Genomic DNA, 26,739 nt, shown 5'->3' on the forward strand with positions numbered 1-26,739 from the left:
TATATATATATATATATATATATATATATATATATATATATATATATTGTGATGGGTTAGCTCGGTAGCGGGGTGTGTGACCCCTTGGATGGGTTCACCACACACTGATTTTATACAGACTGGCAGTCGAAGACAGTTGAAAAATAAACTTTTTTGTTTATTTTTCCATCTTGCTGGAAAATAATTGCAAGCATCCAAACGGCATAAACAAAATCAAATATAAAATAAATCCTAGCCACTCTGGGCATCTACCTTCCACACAGGAACCTATCTAAGGAGTCTGGCTCAGCCTAGCGCTGGGCAGACAATGCTGGTCATACAGCACAAACAGTAGTCTTTTGACATTGATAACACAGGAAAAAGTCAATGGTCTCACCTCATCAGGAGACTTTCTGGCACTGCTCTCCTACTCACACAGCCTTAGGAGTGATGCAGCAACCAAGTGGTAACCCTCTGGCTACTTATAAAGGCCTTGATTGCTTCATTCTGAACAGCTGAAGTTTTCTAACGGCCTCTAGCCTTCCTCTGAGCGCTTCCGTCTCGTACTTGATTCAGAGCATGCGTGGAATTTTGTGCATCGGAATTGTCCACACACAATCGTAATTTACGAGAACGGATTTTGTTGTGGGAAAATTTGAGAACCAGCTGTTGTCAGAAATTCTGACAGAAAATGTCCGATGGGGCCTACACACGGTTGGAATTTCCTAGTTGTTGGAAATTCCGAGCGTGTGTACGCGGCATTACAGTGTTGCTAAACCCACAACAGTAAAATTGGTGTGTATATGCAGTAAAGCATGCTTGTTATACTCCTCTGCATTGTGTATAAAGGCTGTCTTCTCTGATCCCCCCCTTTCTTTTACTGTCCCAATCCATCTGCTGATAGTACAGAGCCTTGGAGGCTCAGTTTTCGTGTGTATTGCTAGAATTTTTTTCTGATCAGCACTGTCCAGACAGAGGGTCAGGGGTCCTGTGGCTTCATAGGACAGTCAAAGGACAATGAAAAATCCTCCTACAAGCTTACCAGTGCTCGACTGGACACTGATAGAAGTTACAAGACTGCTATATACTTCTGATGAGAAAATGTATTTCGCAATTTATTTACTAAAATAATTACATTTCCTTGTTCTGTGGGAGACCAGATATAGTAAATGCAGGGTCCTGGGTTTAGTAATACATTTCATCAAATGGCCACAAACCTGGCTTAGTCATACCAGTAAGCAAAAGCAAGATGGAAATGTCCAGTTTCTGCTTGGATCATAAGGAATAATGGCAATGTCAAGGGGAGCAACATTATACCTTTACAACATTATATTTGTGTTGTGTTTCAGATGCACCGTATTGACCTAGTATCCTTTCCTTCTCTTCCTCCAGATGTGTGGCTGCGGCAGTCCTGGTCCAGGAAGGTCAGAGTAGAAGGACGGGAAGAGTTCTTTTCATTCCATTGACTTCACGTGCTAGAAGTGGAAGAGAACGAAGAAAAGTGCCTATGTTGGAAAGAGGAAATGTGAATTCTCTGATGTGCCGTACGTTCATTGTTCATCCTTGTTTGTATTAGAGCACATTATTGGAAGGAGAGCTGACAACTACAGCTTTATGGATCAAGATAACTGACAAGAAGCTAACTGACAAGAAGCTAACTGACGCAATGCAAGATGCATACTGTTAGGTAGTATGCACACCCAATCAGGTCAGGAAGAGTCCTGAGAAGAGTTCCAACTGAGAGGAACCATGAGACTTTGAACAAGTCAATGCCTTGTTTGTATCTTCTGGGATCCACACAGTGAATACAATGGAGCCCATGGATACAAGGTAAGGGTGTCTGGTTTTCTGTATTGTTTTATGTGTGTTACACTTAAAGACAAGAAACAAACAACCAACCAAATACCTAAGTAAAATGCTTTTTCCTATAATTAGTCAAAAAATATTTCCAACCAGAGCCAGGCTTTGATTGGTTGGTGTTGGGATTCAGTAATGACCATGCCGAAATAGTCCTTTCCAAGTTGCTTCAACGTTTGTAAAAGCCAAGTTTAAAGATTATGGTCAACTATGTTGCCAGCAGGGCTTTTTTTCCAAGGGGAACTTGGTGGAACTCAGTTCCACCACCTCTGACTCAGACCCCTTCGGGGGGGGCTCACCACAATGACTTGTAAACACAGAAGTCCAGTTTCTGTGTTTACAAGTGACAGCTCTGCACTCTGTATGTAATCCCCCTGAACTCTGCACTCTGTATGTATTGCAAGACCCTCCTACTGTTTGTGAAATTTGACTGACCACAGCCACTATTTGTTGTGATTTGGAGGGTGTGTGTGGGTTTTGGGGGGTCGTTGTTGAGTTCCAGCACCTAATGTTTGAGGGGAAAAAAGCCCTGGTTACCTCTTTGTCATATTATTATTAAACATTCCCTTCACTTTTTATCCCTGTGACACTGGTAAAAAAAATGTGCGGAACAGGTCAGGGACAGGAAGGCACCACCAACAATACAAACCTCCAAAAAAAGTTATGCATTTTTCCTCACTCTTCTAGAAACGTGTTTCTTCTGTGGAAAATGACTCCAATCAGGATATAGACATAGTGCTTTTTTTTACTTTTATTTAGTGTTGAGGCAAGGGGGTTCAAAAGTGTACCTTGCATGCAGTTAGGTGCGCTTTATCGCTGTGTAATCCTGCACCGAGATTTATAATAACTGAAGATTTTTTTAGGTCTTTTTGTGAGGTTTGAGCAATTTCTTTGGGTCTGAAATGTAGTTTCAGGGCAATTTAATTCAAATTGGCTGGGGGAGGGGTGGTCCTCAACCTGACCTGTGAAACAATGGCCCAATAAACCTGTCTTTTTAACCTATAAATAATGTATTTGCCCTGTGTTCCAGGGCACTGGCACAAAAAAGATTTTTATTGCTGATCAATATTCAGTAATTTTGTACAATGACCACCTCTGTATGTATTTGTCATTTATCATGGTTTGCTTTGGTACCAGAACAGATTGATCCTCAGATCCTCTTCTTTACCATCTTAAATGTTCTTGCTGTCCGTTTAAGGCCATATCTTGATGCCCATCTAGGCAGTATAGGAGACCAGTGGCGGTGCGTCCATAAGGGGCGCATGGGTGCCGCCCCCTCTCTCCTGTCACCGCTCTATCACCATAGATAGATTTATTCAATGCATGAATCTATCTATGGTTGCCACTGCCAGGCACCTGAATTACAGAGGCGTGGGTGTTTTTTGGAAGCACCTGATTAGAGCCGTAGACTCTAATAGGTGCTCAAAGAGGTAAACAGCTGGCGCCATGCTGGGCGCTCGCTGTTCACTCAGCGTTGTGTTACACTGAACCACCTTTTAGCCAATCGGGTGCTCAGGCCTGTTACCTGATTGGCTGAAACGTCAGGCACTGTGATTGGACGCCTGAGAGAGGACGGAAGAAGACATCGAGGAGTGTGGACATGCAGGACATCGCCGCGGACCCTCTGTGAGATAGGTAAGTGCCGGGCGATGCAAACTGGCATCATTTGCTGGGGCACAGTAGTGGTCATTGATGGGGCACACTGGCGGCCATTGATGGGGCACACTGGCGGCCATTGATGGGGCACACTGGCGGCCATTGATGGGGCACACTGGCGGCCATTGATGGGGCACACTGGCGGCCATTGATGGGGCACACTGGCGGCTATTGATGGGGCACACTGGCGGCCATTGATGGGGCACACTGGCAGCGTTTGATGGAGGTTTTTTTTTTTTTAGTTTGTTTGCGCCCCCTCAAAAAATTTGGAGCACCAGTCGCCACTGTAGGAGACACACCACCTTAACAAAATCCCACAAAACCTGATCATCTCAAAAATTCAGAACCGCCCTGTGCCTCATTCTGTAGGATCTTGGGAGTCGGGACTATAGAATGATGACCCTTTATGTTGTAGAAAGGAAAGTGTGGGTAGGTCTAAAGCTGGGTATACAGGGACCGTAAATCGACCAGTCACTGTGTGTGCTCCTACCTGTTCAACGGAAGCTGGTTTTAAGACAGGCTTCTGTCGAACGGTCCTGCTAGAAAACCAGCATTCGATCAGTTCATGCAGCCACTGGCTGTAGTGCTGATCTGTGTATTCTGTTGGGGGAGTCCCCGCTGTCACAAGTATGATAGAATAACAGGGGATCTCCCTGCATCCACATAGCGTGCGTGGATGCAAGGATCTGTGAGTTGTTGTTTTTTTTTCCCAGCCCACTGGTTGAATAAAAAAATAAAGCTCTTAAGTGTATACCCAGCTTTCGCAAAAGAAATCTGGGCAGGGCTGACACCACACAGCCCACAAAAATGCTGTGTGTTGTCAGCCCAGTACAGGACTTCTAATCGGAGTGCATTTCCAGCAGATCTTTAAAGGGATAAAAATGTGAAGAAATGTGCATTTATCACAAAGATGTCCTGTGCAGTTTATGATAGACGTTGAAGACCCTTTGTCAAACCCTCTAAGGTAGGGGTCTCTAAGCTATGGCCCTCCAAGTTGTTCAGGAACTACAATTCCCATCATGCCTAGCCATGCTTGTAAATGTCAGAGTTTTGCAATGCCTCATGGGACCTGTAGTTCCGCAACAGCTGGAGGGCCATAGTTTGGAGATGCCTGCTCTAAGGCCTCGTTTCCACAGGCTCTGAGGCCTGCAAATGGGTCATATCACTGTTTGTGTTCTGGGCTGGTCACATTCGGTTGAGCGGCTGTGTGTTTTACATCCTAATAGACTTCTTACGCCTGTGCGCAGCACCTGGAGGCCAGAAAAATATTGATGGCTATGCTGATGTGACAACCCCTCTACTGTTGGATTCTTTCATGTTATGGTGGTTTACACACAGTATGTTCCTAGGAAGCAAAGTATTATGTATCTACCTCTCTTGGCATACATGTAGATGATATCACAGTCCAAATAGGAAACAGCTTGAATAGTACTCTCTGTAAACTTATATTCCATCTCTTCCCAGGAGTGAGATGAGGTCATTCGTTTTTCAGATTTATTTTCCCAGGTTCCAAAACAAATAAGATTCAAAATAAAATTGTTCAGTTGTACGCTAATTCATTTTTTATAGTGCATAGAAGGGCATTACTGCGTTACTCAGGAAACATTAAAGTGGATCTTCAGTCGTTTTTTCATCTTTCTATCTATTAAATCTTCTGTCCTTGTTGATTTAACTTTGGATAGTAAAACGTTTTTTTTTTCTGCCCGTATAAATACATTAGACAGCCCACTTCCTGTTTCTTGTCTGGTCATTAGCCTAGGCTTATGACATCATGCACAGATCTCTCTCTCACTGTAGGAGAGTTTTCCAGGAAGGGAGGGGGGGTCAGTCATAAGAGGGCCAATGAGAGCTGCAGAGCTGGAGGTGTGTGTCTGTGTACATCCAGGAAGTGAACAGGCAGAAGCTTCAGCTGCCCACAGTTAAAATTGATGCAGCCAGACTCAGTGGAGGGAGATTTCTGCAGCATATTTTACAAGTACAGAATTACAGTATATATAAAATAATATACAAAGTGGTTGGGGGGAAGCTTTAAAATGGCAAAGATGTTTTTATTACAGATTGTGAGCAGACTGCAGTTGATCTTTGAATTTCTAGGCAGATAAAAAAATGCACAGATTAATGCAGCTTTGTAATTATGAACACACAGGGCTTTTTTCTCAGAAAATAGGTGCTGGAACTCCCCCTTCCGGGGTGACACCTTGTCTCCTCCCCTACCCACCTCTGAGCACCGTTCCTTGGTTCCACCCCAGCCCACCTCCCAGTGCTGCCCCTTTTGGAGAATACATAACCAAGTAAAATTTTGTGGTACTAAGTAAATTGTATGGAACTTGTTAATGACAGCAAAGCAGTAAAATACATCCCCCAGCAACAATGGACCACCTGCAACAAAATACCCCCCCCAGAAACAATAAACCCTCAACAACAACAGATCTCCCCACAGACCGCATCAATAGACCCTCCAGCAGCCAGCTAAAACAGATTGCTCCTTCAACAGTGGATCCCTTCCAGTGACAACTCTCCCCCTGGTCACACAACCCCAGCAACAATAGATCCCCCACCAGCAACAATAGGCTTCCCCCTGCAGAAAATGGACCCCTTCCAGAGACAATAGGTCTCCCCCAGCAGCAACAATAAATGCCCCCTCCTCTCCGCAAATATATATTCCCTCCAGCAACAATAGATCCCCAGCAGTCAGCATCAGTAGAAACTGTCATTACATACATTCAGTGCTGAAGGTGTCTAAACTGTGTTCCCGCTGGAAAAAAGCCCTGTGATTACATCATTAAATGCAGCCTGTGTAAGTATCTGAATTTGGCCTCATATCACCTTTTTGCAGTCTATGTACAGCAGGCTAAAGTGTGAGAGGAAGTGGCAGCACTATCGGTTTATGTGTTAGGAAGCATGCTGATAGAAGTCAGGGTTTCAGCTGACTACCTTAAGGCTCCATTCACATCTATGCGACAAAACGCCCGACGCCGGACGCTTGTGCCGCTAGAGGGGGGAATTCCCATTGCTGTCTATGGAGATGGTTCACATCTCATAGACGCCGTACGCCTGTCGCCTGAAAAAAAGTCCCGGACCCTTTTTTTCAGGCGACATTGGCGTTCTCCCATTGACAGCAATGGGAATAATAAAAAAAAAAAAAAAAAAGTTTCACACTCGCGGCAAAATACGGCCCGTACGCCGTTGTCGCGGAGCTGTGAATGGAGCCTTAGAGCTTTCAGGAGACGGTAGTCTTCATCAAGCCTTAAAGTGATATTAAATTCTTTTTTTTTTTTATTTAAAAAACCAGCAAACATGTTATACTTACCTGCTCTGTGCAGTGGTTTTGCACAGAGCAGCGCGATCCTCCTCCTCCTTCTCGGATCCCACGCTGACGCTCCTGGTCCCTCCCTCCCCTCCTGTCGAGTGCCACCACAGCATGCTGCTTGCTATGGGGGCACTCAAGCTGAGCTGCTGCTCTGTGTCCATTCACACACGCACAGCTACGGCTTGGCCCTGCCCCTCCGCCTCCTGATTGGCTCACTGGCTGTGATTGACAGCAGCAGGAGACAATGGCTCCTACCAAAAACCAATCAGGAGTGCCTAAAGAAGCAAGGCTCTCCTGCATATCGCTGGATTGAGAGAGGGCTCTGGTAAGTATTAGGGGGCTGCTGCCGCTTTTTTTTTTTACCTGTATGCATAGAATGCATGAAGATAAAAAAACTTGTGCCTTTACAACCACTCAACAAGCTCCTTCATACCCTCCTATTCCTGCACATATAACCTTTCATGTAGCTGTCGGGGAAGGAGGATAGGAAAGTATTAGAAAGTGACAGCTCCAAGTCTGCTGGGGTTGCTTACATCATATCCAAGATGGCGGCACCCAGGCCCTTAGATGTCTATGTAAAGCATTCTTTTTTAGGTAAATAACATGCATGCAATATGTTAAATGCACATATAACCCATTAGGGTAAGAAAGTTAAAATTAATGGTCTGGAGACGGGGGAGAGGACTCTCTCTCTCTATATGCACTGGGCGAGTCAAAAAAAGTACCAATGCCATCATGTGGGAGGAAGGAGTGTGTCATCTGTTCCACCATACTTTGTTGTAGAATGGTGTGGAGTGTGTATGCACTGCAGGTTACGGGGGAGTTTTACTCCCATAAATGATTTTATTCAGGTTTCCACTCAGTGAATATAATGTAATGATGAGTGGTATGTAGTAGGGCTGCAACTAACGATTATTTTCATAATCGATTAGTTGGGCGATTATCATTTCGATTAATCGGATAATAGCCTTAAAAAAAAAAAAAAAAAAGTTTTTACATTTTTTGTTGGGCCAATTTGTTGTTGGTCAGATTACAAAACACAAATTGCCGCAAAAACACATTACATGCTTTTCTGCAGCTTCTCCATTGAAGTATATCGAACCAAAAAATAAATAAAAATTGCACCGTTTTGCATTAAAAAGTCCTTTCCCTTTCCAAATACGCAGCAGCTGAAAAAAAATCATGGATGTGAACGTGCCCCATAGGAAAACATGTAAATGAACTGTAGTGTGTTTCTGCAAAAAGCACCAAAAAACAGAGGTGTGAACCCAGGCCTGAGATGTTTAGTAACATAATGGGGTTAAAAAAACAAAAATAAGTTCAAAGAGCAAATAATCGCTACTGTAAGGGGTTCATTTTTTTTACTGTGGGACAGTGAAAGTAATATTTACAGTAGTGATTTGCTTTTTTGTACTATAAAATGCTAATATTAGTTTTTTTAACCCCATTATGTTACTGGCCGATTAATCGATTTATGAAAATTGTAATCGAATAATTTCACAATCGATTAGTTGTTTCGGCCCTAGTATGTAGGTTAGGTGGTTCCTGCTGTGGGACCGCACCTGTTCCTGCACCCGCAGAGAAAAACGTGCTGCAGCTCAGGAGATGCGTAGGGGTATCATTAATTCTAATGGCACCCCCACACACTGTAAACCGCACTGCACTATATGGTTTCTGAAAAGGTGCACGGATCTTTTCCCTGCGTTTTTAGTGGATACAAATGAACGGGCTGCTGTGCACGAGTAACCGCAGCTGGGGTAGATTCAGGTACAGTGTACGGAGGCGCAGTGTACCCTTTTTACCCTGCGCCTACGCAAATTATTTGCGCTACGCTTCATTCATGAAGCAGTAGCCACGTAATTTGCGTGGGCGCTCTTCAAAAATGCCCTGCGTAAGGGCGCCTAATGTAAATGATCCCGTAGGGGGCGGGAATCATTTAAATAAGGCGCGTTCCCGCGCCGAGCGTAGAGCGCATGCTCCGTCGGGAAACTTTCCCGACGTGCATTGCGGTAAATGACGTCGCAAGGACGTCATTTGCTTCAAAGTGAACGTGAATGGCGTCCAGCGCCATTCACGATTCACTTACGCAAACTACGTAAATTTCAAACCTTGCGACGCGGGAACGACGGGTATCCTTAGCATTGGCTGCCCCTGCTTTTAGCATGTGCAGCCTTACGCGAAACCCGACGTACGCAAACGACGTAAACTGCGTACGCAGGGCTCGCGTAACGTTGTGAATCGGCGTTGGTATGCAATTTGCTTACTATACGCTGACCACAACGGGAACGCCACCTAGCGGCCAACGTAAGAATGCAGCCTAAGATATGAGGGCATAAGAGCCTTATGCCACGCATATCTTAGGCTGCAGTCGGCGTAACGAGCTCTCTGAAACAGGAGAACTCGTTACGCCGGGGCAAGTAAGCAATTGCGCTGCGTAACTATGGTTACGCAGACGCAATTGCTCTCTGAATCTGGGCCCGTGTTTATAAAAGGTCTGCATCAGTTTCAGTGTTGCTAAATGTTGCTTTGTCTGTTTTGCTATCTTGTATGTTTTACATCTTCGTAACCTGAATGTAAAATTAGCCGCTGAGTCATTGTTTCTTGTCTGCAGTCTCTGCATACTGTGAGCTACGGCTTCATATCCTCCCTACGGTTTTCTGTGGATGCTGCACTGATCATTTGTCATAATGGGAGTAATGTGCTCCATCTGTATAATAAAATTCTACTCAGACAGAGGAAATTGTGGCAATGCAAGAACGTGAGGCTGCAGACAAACTGGGGAAATGCTATACTGCCCATGCAAGTGCCCCTGTGACCTCTACTGTGTCATTGCCTTCAGTGTGCCAATACCTGGAATTTGAATGGCACTATTTGCTCACCTTTTGTTTGCTCAGTGGCTTGTCTGGTGGTGCATTCAAAAAGGACTGCAGTTTTCACTTAATACAACATAATTCCCTCCAACCACTTTGCATATTATTTTATATATACTGTGATTCTGTACTTGCCAAATATGCTGCAGAAATCTCCCTCCACTGAGTCTGGCTGCAGCCATTTTAACTGTGGGCAGCTGAATCTGCTGCCTGTTCACTTCCTGGATTTAAACAGACACACAGAGGCACACCTCCAGCTCTGCATCTCTCATTGGTCCTCTTATGATTCAAATCCCCCCTCTCCCTTCCTGGCAAACTCTCACAAGAGTTAGAGAGGGATGTGCATGATGTCATAAGGCTGGGCTTTTTACCAGACAATCAGGAAGTGGGCTGTAACTACCTAAATAACAAACATATTATACTTGCCTGCTCTGTGCAATGGGTTTGCACAGAACAGCCCGATTCTCCTATTCTGGGGCCCCTGGTCTGCACTTCTGGAGTTAGGTTGACAGCAGCGGGAGCCAATGGCAGAGATGGACCAAGATCAGTCTTGGGTAAAAATTTAGAGGGGGGGGGGCCTGCTCCTAAATGTTTTTTACCCTAATGCAGAGAATGCATTAAAGTAAGAAAAAAACAAAACAAACCGAGTTTAGCCTTTGCAACCATTTTAAGTATGCGTACAGGGCAGCACATTGTTTTCTTCATTCTGTGGAAAATTTTGAAATGAATTTCATTAAACCATTTATCTTCTGTGAGTCTTGGCCACAGAACAATCCTCTTTATTATTATAAATAGGAATCATGTTACTTCTCTATCAGTTATGCGACTAGTAAATTCATGTTGCCAAACAAGACAACAAAAACACAAAACAAGAATTTTACTGTTCTCGCTAACGTACTGAGCTTTTTTTCCCCCTAATATTTCACCAATTATTTATTTTTAGGTAATTTTTTCTCAGACAATAGGACAGGATAGTCCACGTTGTTTGCAGTCTAATCCTGTCCAAAATATATATTTTAGTTTTAGGAGATTATCTGTACGTTATCCACCAAAGACGTAAATCTTTTAAAGCCTAAAGTGGAACTTCCGCTCATCGGATTCCCCTCCCCCCCCCCCCTGGTGCCACAATTTGCACCTTTCGGGTGGGAGGGTGGACAGGATACCTGTCAAAGACAGGTATCCTTTCCCACTTCTGGGAGTCCGGCCCTGTGTTGCCATGATGTCACCGTGGGGCTCTCTCCTCCCCTGGCCGCTGGGCTAATAGGAGAGAGGAGCGGGGCCTCGCACGTGCGCAGTAGGGTTTCCTGCGTGAAGCCGAAAGGCTACACTGCCAGGTTCCCTTACCCGCAATGGCGATGGCAGCACCCGACAGCTGATGGGGAAACATCAGTTGCAGTGCTGACATCGAGAGACACCAGGACAGGTAAGTCTCCATTTATTAAAAGCCAGCAGCTGCAGTATCTGTAGCTGCTGGCTTTTATTTATTGTTTTGCCTGGAACACCCCTTTAAGCTCTCCAGTGATAAAATGCCACTCTTGTGGTTTGTGTTTCTTACCCCCAACCAGAGGGTGATAATGTAAGGGTCACTTTTTAGAAGTTGGACTTCCCAGTTATTTTTTAACCGTATGGCAAAATAAATAGTGTAAGAAGAGGGTTGCAGAGACAGTGGGGCAAAAAAGTATTTAGTCAGCCACCAATTGTGCAAGTTCTCCCACTTAAAAAGATGAGAGAGGCCTGTAATTGTCACCATAGGTATACCTCAACTATGAGCAACAAAACGTGGAAACAAATCCAGACAAACACATTGTCTGATTTGGAAAGAATTTATTTGCAAATTATGGTGGAAAATAAGTATTTGGTCAATATCAAAAGTTCATCTCAATACTTTTATATATCCTTTGTTGGCAATGACAGAGGTCAAGCGTTTTCTGTAAGTCTTCACAAGGTTGTCGCACACTGTTGCTGGTATGTTGGCACATTCCTTCATGCAGATCTCCTCTAGAGCAGTGATGTTTTAGGGCTGTCGCTGGGCAACACAGACTTTCAACTCCCTCCATAAGTTCTCTATGGGGTTGAGATCTGGAGACTGACTAGGCCACTCCAGGACCTTGAAATGCTTCTTATGAAGCCACTTCTTTGTTGCCCAGGTGGTGTGTTTGGGATCATTGTCATACTGAAAGACCCAGCCACGTTTCATCTTCAAATATTTTGTCGTGGGCACTCCGCACCACTAGTTTGTGGCCCTCCTATTAGGACTGTACATTAAGCTCTGGTCTTGACAATGTTTCTGGCCTCATGCTTGCCCTGCTTCACTCGCAGAGAATCCCCATTGTGGGATACTTGAGCCTGTTGGTAGTTTGTATGCTGTGTTGCCCAGGGGTGGACTGACAACCCATGGGGCCCCCGGGCAATAGAAGATTATGGGGCCCCTGGGCTTACAGATGGCCACCACGCCAGGAGGCAGGGCAGCTAAAATCTCAGGATTTTCACATCAAAAGCATGTCGGTTTAAGACATAGCAGGGACAGATTTTTACATACTGTCCCTGGTTTTATTGAGCCTGGCAACCCTGATGGGGCCCCCTAGTGGCATGGGGCCCTCGGGCAGTGCCCGAAAGTCCCAATGGTCAGTCCGCCTCCGGTGTTGCACACCCCTCAGTTGGATTTCTTTATTTAAGTGACTGAATATCTTTCTGTGTTCCCTAATGAACGATTATGAAAATTGTGTTTTTGTCTTGTCCTGTAAAATTCCTTTCTTGAAATTCATTAGGGGACATAGGTCCCACCACTTTGCTCCTGTGATCCTTTCCTTTTTACTACCTGCTACAAAGTGAGGCATGTGATCAGCGGGAAGGGTCATGCAACAACTGGTTGCCAGTCTCCTGACGTTGGCTGCATAATGAAATCCAAAAGAATTAGACAGGAAGTCAAAAATCACATTTAGGTGTTCAGTGACAACACTAAATCTGCTTTGGTGCCTAGCTAGTGCCACGCTACTTTTGGATTCGTGTTCAGTGACAACACTACATTTGTTTTGGTGCCTAGTACCACACTACTTTTGGATTTGTGTTCAGTGACAACACTAAATCTGCTTTGGTGCTAGTACCACACTACTTTTGGATTGATGTTCAGTGACAACACTACATTTGTTTTGGTGACTAGTACCACGCTACTTTTGGTTTGGTGTTCAGTGACAACACTACATTTGTTTTGGTGACTAGTACCACGCTACTTTTGGTTTGGTGTTCAGTGACAACACTACATTTGCTTTGTGTTCAGTTTAATTTTTAAACTTGCAATAGTAAATTTTCCAAAAAAAACCTTCCCTGCTATAATTTCACCAAACTGAGCTTCACAGACCATGTCCTATTTAATTATTCGCTATGGATGGACTGCAGCCCAGCACGTCTCTTTGAACTATGTGATAGGCCCAAATTTCAGAATAGTGAAGCAGTGTGCTGAATCAGCAATACCTCAAAATGGCAAAAGGAAGTCGGCGAAGAGCCATAGAGGGTTTAAAAGCACCATGCACAGAAAATAGTAATTGTTAAACTTTGACTCAAGCAACCCTCAGCCTGTCCAACAGTTGCATTACAATGTTATATTATCCTTGAAGATATGCCAATACTGCAAGCAGTGATGCTTTTTTTTTTTATTACATTTTTTTATGACGGCTCTTTATAGAGCCATAAATGTATGCAGCATTTTACATATATACATAGTACATTCACATCAGTCCCTACCCTCAAGGAGCTTACAATCCTAAGGTCCCTATCTCACATTCATACATACACATACTAGGGCCAACTTGGACAGGAGCCAATTGACCTACCAGCATATCTTTGGATTTTGGGAGGAAACCAGAGTATCCGGATGAAACCCATGCAGGTACAGGGAGAACATGCAAACTCCCAGGCTGGTAGTGCCGTGGCAGAGATTCAAACCAATGACCCTAGTGCTTCTAGGTGGAAATGCTAACCACTTAGCCAGCGTGCTGCCCATGATGCTCCTTTTATACAGCAATGTTTATGGGGCATTTTTTCATTTACCTGGAGAGCTGAACTGCCTCTCCTGTCCCGCACTGTTAGCTCACAAGGGTGACATGAGGCGCTGGATCTTGGAGTACCGTCGCACTGCTATCCATCCACTAGGACTGGGGTTTACATGGCACAGTACCCTTCTGGTTAAACACAGATGCTGCCACTGAGTGGGTATAAATCTGCTGCACTTGTAGCAAGTGGCAGAACCCAGGGCCGATCCTAGGCAGGGTGCATTGCACCCAGGCGCCTGCAGAGGTAGGGGCACCGAAGTGGCAGAGTTCTCCCCTCCCTTCTCTCCTTGTTTGTGCCCGTCCATAACTAGTGTTCTGAGCATAGGTGTGTGTCCGTCCAGAACTGATGTGTTTCTGACCATCTCCTGTACTATGTCTGCAGTCTCTGACCGTCTCCTGTACTATGTCTGCAGTCTCTGACCGTCTCCTGTATCATGTCTGTAGTATGTCTGGGGGCTTTTTCTAACAGACTCTCTAACAGAAGCCCTCTATGTGTCCATCAGAGAGGCCCAACTCCAGGTCCCAATAAAGCAATAAAGTACTCTGCTTCTCTTCCTGTATTTTGTTAATTGTTAAGAGATCATGTAAGGATCCCAGGGTAATGAAGATTTTGTGGGGGAGCATCTCTGTGGTTGAGTCATTGCCATAGAAACAAAGGGGAGGAGTTAGTATAATGACCACGCCCATGTGGGGGCGCCATAAATATTTCTGCACCCAGGCGCCTGTGACCCTAGGATCGGCCCTGGCAGAACCCCTGGGACCTCTTGTAAAGCTCTAGGGTTCTGTTGGTTTCCGGTTGGGAAACCGTGTGTGCAGCTTCTGTGAAATAAAAAAATCGGCTTAAATAAGACATCCGTAATTTGCCACAATAATACCCCTCGAAAGTGAAGTGCATAGGTGATTGGATGCCAGTGGTTATAATCATGCACTGGTATGTGAACACACTTGGGGATCCTTAAGTAATCTCCAGTCTCAGATAAAATAAGTGGTGTCACCTGCTGCCTGAGGAGTTCTTGGAGAGGAAAGTGAAATGTTGCTTCTCTCTGTCATCTAAACGTATCAAATGCCCTGTTAACTAGAGACAGCTTAATGCCGCGTACACACGATCATTTTTAACGGTCTAGAAAAAACTTTTTTTCCGACTTGATTCTTGTCAAGCCTGCCTTGCCTACACACGATCGTGAAAAAAAAAAAAGCTTGAGCAAAGCATGGTGACGTACAACACGTACGACGGCACTATAAAGGGGAAGTACCATTCGAATGGCGCCACCCTTGGGGCTGCTTTTGCTGATTTCGTGTTAGTAAAAGCTTGGTGAGAGACGATTCGCGCTTTTCAGTCTTCGTGCTTTTCAGTCTGTTAAAGCGTGACGAACGCTAGTTTTACCAGAACGAGCGCTCCCATCTCATAACTTGCTTCTGAACATGCACGTTATTTTCACGTCGTTAAAGCCTACGCAAAAAAATAGAGCATGTTCTAAATTTTTAATGCCCATTTTTCACGTCATGCTCTGGAGCCTACACACGATAGTTTTTAATGAAAAAACGGTCTTGTGTATGCGGCATAAGTTATTGATGGGCTGATATACCGGTCTCTGCATCGTGTAAGGGCAGTCTTTCGTACCTTTTCAGTAAGCTCGTCCATCTTTAGACTTTCTTGATATTCTGTAGAAGTAATTCCTATCACTCTATGCTCACCGGCCATTTTATTAGGTACACCTTGCTAGTATCGGGTTGGACCCTCTTTTGCCTTCAGAACCGGCCTTAATTCTTAATGTCATAGATTCATCAAGGTGTTGGAAACATTCCTCAGAGATTTTGGTCCATATTGACATGATAGCCTCACACAGTTGTGTGTTCCACCACATCCCATAGGTGTTCTATTGGATGGGATCTGGTGACGGTGGAGGCCATTAGAGTACAGGGAACTCATTGTCATGTTCCAGAAACCAGTGGTGAGATGATTTGGGATTTGTGACATGGATCATTATCCTGCTGGAAGGAGTCATCAGAAGATGGGTACACTGCAGTCATAAAGGGATGGACAAGGTCAGCAACAATACTCTGGTAGGCCATGGCATTTAAACAATGAGCAATTGGCACTAAGGGGGCCAAAGCGAGCCAAGAAAATATCCCCCACACCATTACACCACCACCAGCCTGAATCATTCATACAAGGCAGGATGGATCCATGCTTTCATGTTGTATTCCCCAAATTCTGACCCTACCATCTGAATGTTGCAGCTAAAATCGAGACTCATCAGACCAGGCAACATTTTTCCAATCTTCTATTGTCCAATTTTGGTGAGCCTGTGCGAATTCTAGCCTCAGTTTCCTGTTCTTAGCTGGCAGGAGCAGCACCTGACATGGTCTTCTGCTGCTGTAGCCCATCTGCATTAAGGTTCAATGTTTTGTGCGTTCAGAGATGGTATGCTGCATACCTTGGTTGTAACGCGTTGTTGTTTGAGTTACTGTTGCCTTTCTATCATCTCGAGTCTGCCCATTCTCCTCTGACCTCCTGACATCAACAAGGCATTTTCATCCACAAAACTGCTGCTCACTGGATATTTTCTCTTTTTCAGAGACCCTAGAGATGGTTTTATGTGGAAATCCCAGTAGATCATCCGTTTTTTTTAAATACTCACACCAGCCCGTTTGGCACCAACAACCATGCCACGTTCAAAGTCACTTAAATGCCCTTTCTTGCCCATTCCGATGCTCGGTGTGAACTTCAGCAAGTTGTCTTCGTCACGTCTAGATGCCTAAATGCATTGAGTTGCTGCCATGTGATTGGATGATTAGCAATTTGTGTTACCAAGCAATTAAACAGGTGTACCCAATAAAGTGTATATTGTCATTTATTTTGGGTTGAAGACACCCTTGCTGTGGCTAAAGGCAGTCCTTGGTAACCAGAGACATGAGATTCTATCAGTAACTTGCTGTGACTTGATCACTTCCCCCTCAAACATTCCTTTACACATTGACCCGTACAGAATTTTGTAATGTGTTCAGCAAGGTCATTATTATCTAAGTAATGAGAAACTCCAGGATCAGAAGATATTGTCTAATTACAAGAGTCAGGGCCGGCCTTTGTGGTGTGCGAGCTGTGCGGCTGCACAGGGCGCCATGGGCAACATGGGCGCCATGCGGCCAGAGCCGTACTAAGTGGGGGGCGGGCCACCACACACTGGGGGGCGCCCCCCCTCCGTAACTTAAGCAGTGACAGCACCGCCACCACTCCGTGACTTTAGGCAGCACCGCGGCAAATAAGAGCTTCAGAGACTCCAGGCATAGGCAGATACCGCGATACAAAGGGGTGGGGGGGGAGCGGGGTGACATCGCTGCACCATCCATCCCCCTCCTCTCACGGCCGCAGCTGAGCTGTCCTGATTAGTGGTATTCGGCACTTCGCACAGAACACCTGATGTCTCACAGGCACAGCCGAGTGAAGCCGCCTCCCCCCTCCTCTCTGTTTATGAGTACAGAGGGGGAGGGACCCCTCTGTGCATGTGCTGCCGCACGCTGATCTGAGGTACTGAATGGGAGGAGTTTGCACTGAGGGGGTTTGTGTAATGTCAAGGGGTCCAGTGATGCAGGGTGCTGTGTGATGTAAAGGGGTCCAGAGGTGCAGGGGGATGTGTAATGTAAAGGGGTGCAGGGTGCTGTGTAATGTAAAGGGGTGCAAACTGTTAAAAATATTGCAAATATTTTTTCCTCTTTGTGTATGTTTAGGTGACAAGGGGTGAAGATGGGGGGGGGGGGGGGGCGCCACAGGTTTAGCTCACACAGGGAGCCTGAACACCTAAGGCCGGCCCTGACAAGAGTCTCAGGCTGGGTTCACACTACTACACTACTTTCATCCTACTTTGCTCTGCTACATCGGTCCTACATTTATCCTACATTGGTCCTACATCCATCCTACTTTCATGAACAGGATACTACTTTGGTCCGACTTCAATGATATTCAATGGGCTGAAGTAGGATCAATGTAGGACCAAAAGTAGTACAGGGAGCATTTTCAAAGTCGGACCGACTTGTGTAGGACCAGTTAAGACAGCTCTCATAGGGAAACATTGATTTTCACACATCATGCGACATGAGGCTCCCAATGTAGGACCGTTTGTCGGACAAGTGTGAACCCAGCCTAAGGGTTCTTTCACACGGGCGGCCCGTTCAGGTCCACCTGCCAGTTTTTTAGGCGGACCTGAACGGGCGCTTCGTGCTCCTCTATGGAGCTGCGGATGTCAGCGGTGACATGCCCGCTGACATCTGACCCGCTCCAATCCGCCAAAGTGTGATGGAGGAAAAAAACTACTTTTCTATCCGTCTGCGGATCGGGTAAACACGGACAGACGGTCCGTGTTCGTCCGATCCCCCCATAGGGGAGAGCAGAGAAAAGACAGGGCGGTCCCTGCACAGTCCCCGCCCTATCATCCGCCGGCTTAGCGGGGATCAACGGAGCGATCCCCGCTGAGCAAGCGGAGGTTCACGGGGCGGATCATTACTGATCCACCCCGTGTGAAAGGGGCCTAAGTGTATTTTTGAATTCTGTGCTTTGTACATTTTTTCTCCAGATCTGTACAGTAATCCAGTGAGAAACGTTGCCTCTCTGCAGAGCTTCCTGTAATAAAGACCAGTCACTGCTGCTCTCTCTCTCCTGCAGGTGACTGGTCTTAATTTTTGGCCTGTGACAGTTTATTGAAAACTTTTTTTATTGTTGAGAACAAATTGTGACACCAAAAAATTGAATTCAACCACACGACATAAGAGGCAACAGGTCTGATAGAGGGTCACAACTAGGGTTGTCCCGATACCGATACCAGTATCGGTATCGGGACCGATACCGAGTATTTGCGGGAGTACTTACACAAATACCCCCGATGCCTAAATAGAATACTTGGGGACATGGCTGCAATATGTTTGGGGACATGGCTGCATATGTGGGGGGACATGGCTGCATATGTGGGGGGGACATGGCTGCATTTGGGGACACATTTAAAAAAAAGTATCGGTATTCGGTATCGGCGAGTACATAAAAAAAAAGTATCAGTACTTGTACTCAGTCCTAAAAAAGTGGTATCGGGACAACCCTAGTCACAACCCCGGTCAGTTTATTTTTTGCCATCTTTGTCTGATTGGGGAGATTTCCCCTCACTTCCTGTCCCATAGCCAAACCACGAAATGAGAGGAAAACCCTGCAGATTAGGTGACCATGTCACCAGTACTAGTGTCCACATAGGAAGATTTCCCCTCTATTACTTTTCTGGAGGGAACCCAACATTTTGAATTCTCTTTTACCTTCAATGATAATGGTAACACTGATACTGTTTTTTTTATTTATTTTTTTATCCGTGAGTACAAGTACCAAGTACTCAAATACTCACAGACACTGATTATGGATACCTTTTGAGGTGCAATTGGTACAAAATGAATGAGCTCAAATCGCACTGCAAAGAATTGCATGCGTTTTGAACAGGAATGCAGTGCGATTCCTGTCCAAAACGCATGTGGTTTCTTGCACCGCTCCTGTGTGAACAGTTTGAAGTCACTATGACAAGCCTGGGTTCACACAGGAGCGGTGGGGAAAAGCTGCATGTGATTTGGACCGGAATCGCACCACATTCCTGTTTAAATCACATGCAATTCTTTTGCAGTGCAATTTTTAGTCCATTTTGTATGAGCTCAAATGGCACCACAAGGGTATCGGAGTACATATGTAAATGGTTAGTATCGCTTAGTATCGCTACTGATACCAATACGGTATCGGTAAAGGTGCAACCCTAGTAAACAGGACAAATAGAGAGGGGGAATCTCCCTAATGGGGGCAAAGATGGCGATTAAAACTGACAGGTGTTCTAATCTATCTCCACTCTATTCAACACTAGTAATAAGAAAAACTTTTTGCCTTTTTAGTTGTAATTTAATTCAAGTGCATTTTTGTGAATTGGGATGTATAAACTGTGTAGGCCTGTGGTTAGCCCCATACCAAAGTCTTGAATGAAGGAAAGTTGGAGAGTCTAGGAGGGGGGTCAGGTTTGCATGTCATCCATCTGCAGGTAGGGCATTCTAGTCCCAGGAGCAGGTAAACCAGTGTTTTTATTTTTTTTCCCAAGCCTGTAAACGCACCTTTATGTTAGCCTATGTGGCCATGCACACATAGGCGTTTACAGGCAGAAAAAAACCTGCACCAAATGTGTGTTCTAGGAGGAGTTTATGGGCACAATTTTACTTGTGTATGTGCATAAACGCACATAAATATGAGTGTAAGGCCCCCTTCACACTGGGGCGGGGGCGGCTGTATTTTTAGCGGCGCGTTACCGTCAATTTCGTGGCGCTATTCGGCCGCTAGCAAGGCTCTTTACCCCCTGCTAGTGGCCGAGAAAGGGTCTAAACCACAACAAAGTGCCTCTGCCCATTGATTTCAATGGGGAGGAGCGGTATACACACCGCTCCTTCACTGCTCCAAAGATGCTGCTAGCAGGACTTTATTTTACCATCCTGCTAGCGCCCACTGGTTAGACAGCAGCGACGGTTTCAGGTCGCTTTGCAGGTGCTATTTTTAGCGTTATAGCGCCTGCAAAGCGACCCAGTGTGAAAGGGGTCTAAATGTATTCCAGTGGCCAGAATCAATTAATATTCCTACCAGTGGTATGCATTTATGCGAAGCGCCGAAGCACCAAGTTCTGGCAGAAAAAAATCCAGCATATTTTGAACATAAATTCTTACATCCGTGTAACATTTTTTTCTTTTTTACGGACAATATCTCTTTCAGTAGTTTTTATTCAACTCTGGATGAACCAATATTCAGCCCTAATATTCATAGAGTGCCGTAAAATAAAGGGCCAGTTTACATAGATAGCCGTGGGGTTTTTACCTGTTGTGTATGTGGCCCAAGGCTACCCTGCATGTAGAATCACATTCTGAAGAACTATACAGAGATAGTATATTATGCTCTCCACAGTGGACAGGTGTCGGCAATAAATGCAGGCCTGGGGGAGAGTCTCAATGGCATTATCTACCAGAATGCTTAGCAGTCACTTTCTTTTTGTGGAATATGTGCTTTACTTAGTACTCATATGTACAATGTTCGAGTTATCATTTTACGTTGGCTCTCAACTCTTGCTATAATTGTGTCCCTAGACAAGCCGTCCCCAAACATTCTAAATAGGAGGCCAGTTTACTATCCATCAGACTTTAGGGGGGCTGGACTGTGACCAGTGAGAGAAGAAAATGTCCTGGCATCCGTCGGTTTAAGCCATGGTCCATCATTGGTATTAGGAGGTATAATAGTGTCCTATTGTTGGTATCCATGGAAGGAATAGTGCCCCATCATTGGTGTCAGAGGGAACCTATTGTGCCCCATCGTTTGCGTGTCATCATGCTTGTAATCTGTAAGCCGAATACAAGGTGTTTTGTGAATGAATCGGGGAGAAGAAAATGAAATAAACAACAGGATCACTTCCCTGAATGAGAGTCACAGCTCTCATACATACCTGCTGTGCTGGAAGTACAGGTAGTTTTTTTGTCCACAGCACATGTCAGTGTGAAAGTTTCCTTGTAGAGTTTCACTTTAAGTAATAGTAGTTAGTAACGGAACTTCCAGTCTAGCTGGAACTGAGCAGAGCACTTCAGAGCTGAATGAGATTGAGATGTGTATTATATGTCAGACCGCCGCTGACTGACTCATTCCTGACCATGGAGTAATTAATGAGCAATCTCGGCACACTCTACTGACTCATGTATAGTGAAATGACTTCACTTAGTGTGTAAAACCACATAGGGCTCTGAGAGTAACCATTGTAATGGGTGATGGAAAATACCTACTTTATTCTTCCTGGCATCCTTTCCAGCCCTGTATGTGAGTTAAACGCATGCAGAGGCACATGTCTTGCTGCCTGTGATTAGCGCAGCGCGGTGCCAACTTCCTGGCTCTGCACATGGGCTTTGCGAACACGCCGGAGCTCATCCTTAGATGTGACTTTCATGCAACTTGAGTGCCATAGACTGCAATGTAAACTCTAAAAAGTCAAATGAAAATTGCATCTTAATGTTATCAATGCGACAATTGTGCAACAGTCAAAGTCGACAGACAAATTTTGCATTCAAGTCACACAAGTGTGAAAGAAGCCTTAAAGTGTTACTGAACCCACAACCGTAAAATCAGTCTGCATATGCAGTAAAGCGTGCTTGTTATACTGTGGAACCAAAGGGGTTCATCCTCTGTATTGTGTATAAATGCTGTGTGATCCTGTCTTCTCTGATCTTCCTTTTCTTTAACTGACTCCAACCCATCTATTGATAGAACAGAGCATTAGGAGTCAGGCTGCACATCCTCTGTTTTCTTTCCTCCTTGGGACAGTATATGTGATCAGCACAGGGCCGAACACCACTGTCCAGACAAAGGGTCAGGGGAAAATGAAAACTTCTCTTACAAGCTTTAACCAGACACTAAGAAAAGTCACAAGACTGCTATATACTGCTGATTATAAAAGGTATTTGGCAGTTTATATTTACTAAAACTATTGCAGTGCCATGTTCTGTGGGAGACCAGATATAGTGAATGCAGGGCCCTGAGTTTAGTAACACTTTCCTTCTTTTTTTGTGTGGCAAAGTAGGCTTTTTATAGTTTTCCATTTCCCTGTTGAAGATTTTTCCTCACTTGTGGTCAACCTGCCGACAGTTTAAAGGAGAAGTTCACCTTTTGTAACATGTTACATCTTAGGGCTCTTTCACACAGAGCGGATCCGTATTGATCCGCCCCGTGTGTGTCCGTCTGCTCAGCGGGGATCATCCGTAAATCCCCGCTGATCTGTCGGCGGACAGGGCGGTCCCAGCACACTGTGCAGAGACCGCCCTGTCTTTCCTCCGCTTTCCCCTATGGGGAATCGGATGAATATGCACCGTGTGTCCGTATTCATCCGATCCGTTCCGCCAGACGGAAGGACAATAGGGTTTTCTTCCGTCTGAAAAAGCTGAGGCGGATCTTTAAGGACGTTAGCGGATGCATCATCCGCTAACATCTGCATTCCCATAGGGAAGCATTACAAGTCCATAAACGGACTTGTAAACAACGGACCGTCCCCCCGTGTGAAAGGGCCCTTACACCAGTATTTAAGATGTAACATGTTACTAAAGAGCACCTGCCCGCACTTTCCAATCATCCCCTGCCCATGACAGCAGGTGGGGGACCTTCTTCATCTTCTCCCCACGTCTGCTGTAACAATTTTAAAAAAGCGTGGCTGTGTGGGGCTTTACCACGTTATTCATTCAGAGTTCTGTAATTGAACTACAAGTCCCGTCTGTGTGTTAGACAGCTTGTAGTTATAACTGAACCGCAAGGGTGCTGATGTTTCTGCTGTTCAGTAACTGTCTGCCCATATGGAGGGTACAGGCAGACAGCTGTACTGTGTGTCTGCCGGAGCCTGGCATTGCACCCGCAATCTGTGGATCACAAGTGCAATTCTCTGCATGCTCCTGAAAATAATAAATAAATACACATTTTTGTACCTGAACAAAATGTGTTCATTTTTTTTTTTTTTACGTCTTCACACTTATGCGGTGCAGGATTTGCAGCGATTACTGTGCATTTGCCACACCGCATCACAATCGCACTCTGTTCATGGTGAGGGTGTTAATGTTAAATAAACACCACAAAAACAGGTTGAAAAACGCAGTGCAATTGGCTGAATTGGGTCGTATGCATGTGAACACTCACTGTTTCTGCTGTCAGGAAAAACACATCTATTTAGACACGTTTATATCCATTGGGATTAATGCGCCTAAACGTATTTACATGTGTTAGGTGCGTTTTACATTTGTTACAGGCTTTTGCATGCGTACTTGTGGTATAAATTCAGGATCTGTACTACAAATGTCTCTCTGCTCTGTTATACCACCATGCACAGAGTGTTCACATGTGTGGATTGGGGTGTAATAAAACTGCTGTATAAGGCCAGGTAGAAAAACGTTAATGTACCAATATGTTTTCAGAATGAATGAATTTACAAGATTGCTCGGAGAAGCCAGTTTCTGCACCTGGTAAGATTTGGACATGTAATGTCGCATACAATTTACAGCACTGCCACTTGGCCGCTGATCTGTCCCTTGAAGAAAAGAAATAATGGAACCCCTTGCTATCAGATGTTTCCTGGATGTCATGTATAGGGGATATGTTTGCTCACAGAGCAGAGGCCATGGTACTGGTGACAGATGTCTCTGGGATCAGTTACTCCACCATCTGTTTCCATGAAATGACAACAGATGATCATGTGCTGAGCTCTAATTATCAGTCTTTTACAGTAAACGGTAACTAGATTCACTCGGAAAATCAGAAAAACGTCTAGATACATTCAAGAGTTCAATGTCCATACTTTGAAGTCCAGGACCCTCTTGTCTGTTTTGTGTGCATGGTTGTTGTTGTTTTGGTATCATTGCTATTAGCAGCCATGTTTTATACACCATATGTAGGTTTAGAAATTCAAAAATCTTTATACTCATATGTTTGTTTATCTGGGTTCAATAAACATTTCTTATACCTTGTTTTAATAGTTTTGTTCTGAAGATGCCTTGTCCATTTGTAGCACCCTCTACCATAGGTAGGTGCTAGAGTGAGTATTTTTGTGAGGTAGCTGCCAGCACAGGTAAATTTAGGCAGGCCTATGCTTCAGGCTAGGCCTGCTTGTTTTTATCTGGGGCAGGGAGTGGTTAGTGTAGCAATGGGTGTGACCACCTGTGCTTTAGTTCTGGGGTGCCTCCCCTGCTTCCAGTGAGAATGTTCTGGAAGAGGGGCAGGGCACAGGACTGGAGTGGCAGGGAGCTCATGTGAGGAGCCCTGACCAATCACCAACTGGAATTGGCAGGGGGCAGGCCTCCTACTTAAGCTCAGGTCCAGCCCACTGGAAGGGGGTTGTCGGCCGGGAGACGTGGAGAATGGAGTGCTAAATAGCAGCAGGGGCCCCATCCCCATCTGGGGGGGTGCGCAGCCCAGCAGAGGTGCCTGGGAGAGCTGGGAGGGAGCCTTATCCTTACACGGTCATGGAGGAGGTGTCCTGGAATAGAGGGGCTGGTGAAGCTATTGGAACGCATGTCCAGTTAAAGTTCTCCATCCTGGACTCGGGGCAGCAGAAGGTCGGTGAGTGTGACACAGTGTATTTGTGGAAGAGGCATGCCAGGGGAGCTGGGTGCGAGGCCAGAGGAGAGACTGTGAGATTCATGTCAAATGGATGCTGCCTACGGGCGCAGAATTTACAGGTTGGGCTAGCTGGGATCCGTAGTCCATCAACTAATACAAGCTGCTAAATTACTAGGCTGCTGGGGAGAAGTACTGCAGACCTCTGGCCTAGTAACAACGCAGCAAATTACAGCCAGCATCTGGGATTATTCGGAGTGATCTTTTGAAGATGATGGGATGGGAAGACTAATAGTTTACAGTGGAAGTTTTGTGCAGGAGGAGAGAAGTCCTGGGAGCAACAGTATGCAGGAGTTGATGCAGAGGAGGAGCAATAGTCTGCATTAGTTTATGCAGGGGAAGTGACTGTAAACATTGGCGTTCATCAGTTCTTCAAGGCTCAACCTATTCAACTAAGTTCTTTTGATATGATGGCAAAGCAACATGTTCTATGGGCAATCCCATATTCCCTTTCCCCCAACCAAGTTATATCCCTCAATAAACAAAAACAAAACAACAAAAAATTCCTGTTCATTGTCTCTGAGGTGATAGATGGAGGTCTGGCAGCAGGGTGATATGGTGGATGTTAGTAACTAGTAGCAACCATCCGCTACACATTCATTAGAGAATATGAATCTGGTCTTGTATGTTCATTTATGACACTTAATCACTCCTTTTGCCTCGGCAGGTTGGTCAGGATAACGGTCCTACATGACTATGTTGGCTGTAGGACATTTGAGGTGCCACTTTCAGCGGCTGTGGAGGACATCAAGCAGCTTATCTACAGAGAAACACATTTTCCTGTCTCAGAACAGCGTCTCTTGCTCCACGACAAAGAGGTGAGTAGCAAAACAATCTTAAAGGGATTGTAAAGGAAAACATTTTTTTCATAATGAGCATCCTTTACCTGCAGATATTCCTCTTTTCACTTCCTCATTATTCGTTTTTGCTCAAAAGTTGCTCTATTTCTTCTCTGTTCTGTTCACTTCCTGCTTGTCTGATTGTAACTAACCACCGTGAAGGGAGGCTTTACTGCGGTGGTCAGTGACGTGCTCGCCCCCTCCTGGGAACTACATCTGTGCGGCAGGACGCTCTCTACGTGTTAGAGACTTCAAGGAGGTGTGAATTACTGGGCGTGCCGCCAATGCATACTGGGAAATGTAGTTCTTACATGAGTTTTTCCTGCTACCCCTTTGGCCTAAACTGCTTCTTGTAGTCACCACTAACCTATTCGGCTTTCAATCAGCCATGTAGACAGGTTGACCTAATGCCTTGTACACATGATCGGAATTTCCGATGAAAAAAGTCAGACGGAATTTTTTCATTGTATATTCTGACCGTGTGTGGACCCCTTTGGATTTTTTTCCTTCGGAGTTTAGAAATAGAACATGTTTTATTTTTTTCCGATAGAAAAAAGTCTTATCTGAATTTCCGATCATCTGTGTGAAACTCCGACGGACAAAAAAACACGCATGCTAAGAATCAAGTCGACGCATGCTCGGAAACATTGAACTTAATTTTTCTCGGCTCGTCATAGTGTTTTACGTCACCGCGTTCTGGACGGTTGGAATTTGGTCTGACAATGTTTATGCAAGACAGCTTGAACAGAATTCCGATTGGAAAATTCCATCAGATTTTATCCCATCGGAAATTCTGATTGTGTGTACAGGGCATTACTCTTTTATTCTCCTAGATAATTCATCATGAGCGAGAGCCTGCCTCCTGCAGCTTGATTACAAAGTAGTCATAGCTTTGCTGGAGACATAGGGATGGAATTCTGGGTTTGCAACCTAAAAGCCCAACCGAACCATCGGTTTACCACGCTACAGGTGCAACAAAACAAAAGGTGTGCAA

At 45.0% G+C, this 26,739-nt stretch overlaps 1 protein-coding gene across 1 annotated transcript in view; it reads left to right on the top strand.

Annotated features, from left to right (window-relative positions):
- Positions 1 to 1,313: 1,313 nt before the first annotated feature.
- The window catches only part of SACS (sacsin molecular chaperone), an 87,298-nt gene continuing 61,872 nt past the window's right edge, over positions 1,314 to 26,739 (top strand). The window contains 2 exon segments of the mRNA XM_040340518.1: positions 1,314 to 1,809; positions 25,574 to 25,724. Of these exon segments, the coding sequence (XP_040196452.1) occupies positions 1,790 to 1,809; positions 25,574 to 25,724 (171 nt within the window). The 5' untranslated portion in view covers positions 1,314 to 1,789.

The sequence above is a fragment of the Rana temporaria genome, chromosome 2 (assembly GCF_905171775.1).
Source record: "Rana temporaria chromosome 2, aRanTem1.1, whole genome shotgun sequence".
In the NCBI taxonomy this organism is placed as follows: Eukaryota; Metazoa; Chordata; class Amphibia; order Anura; family Ranidae; genus Rana; species Rana temporaria.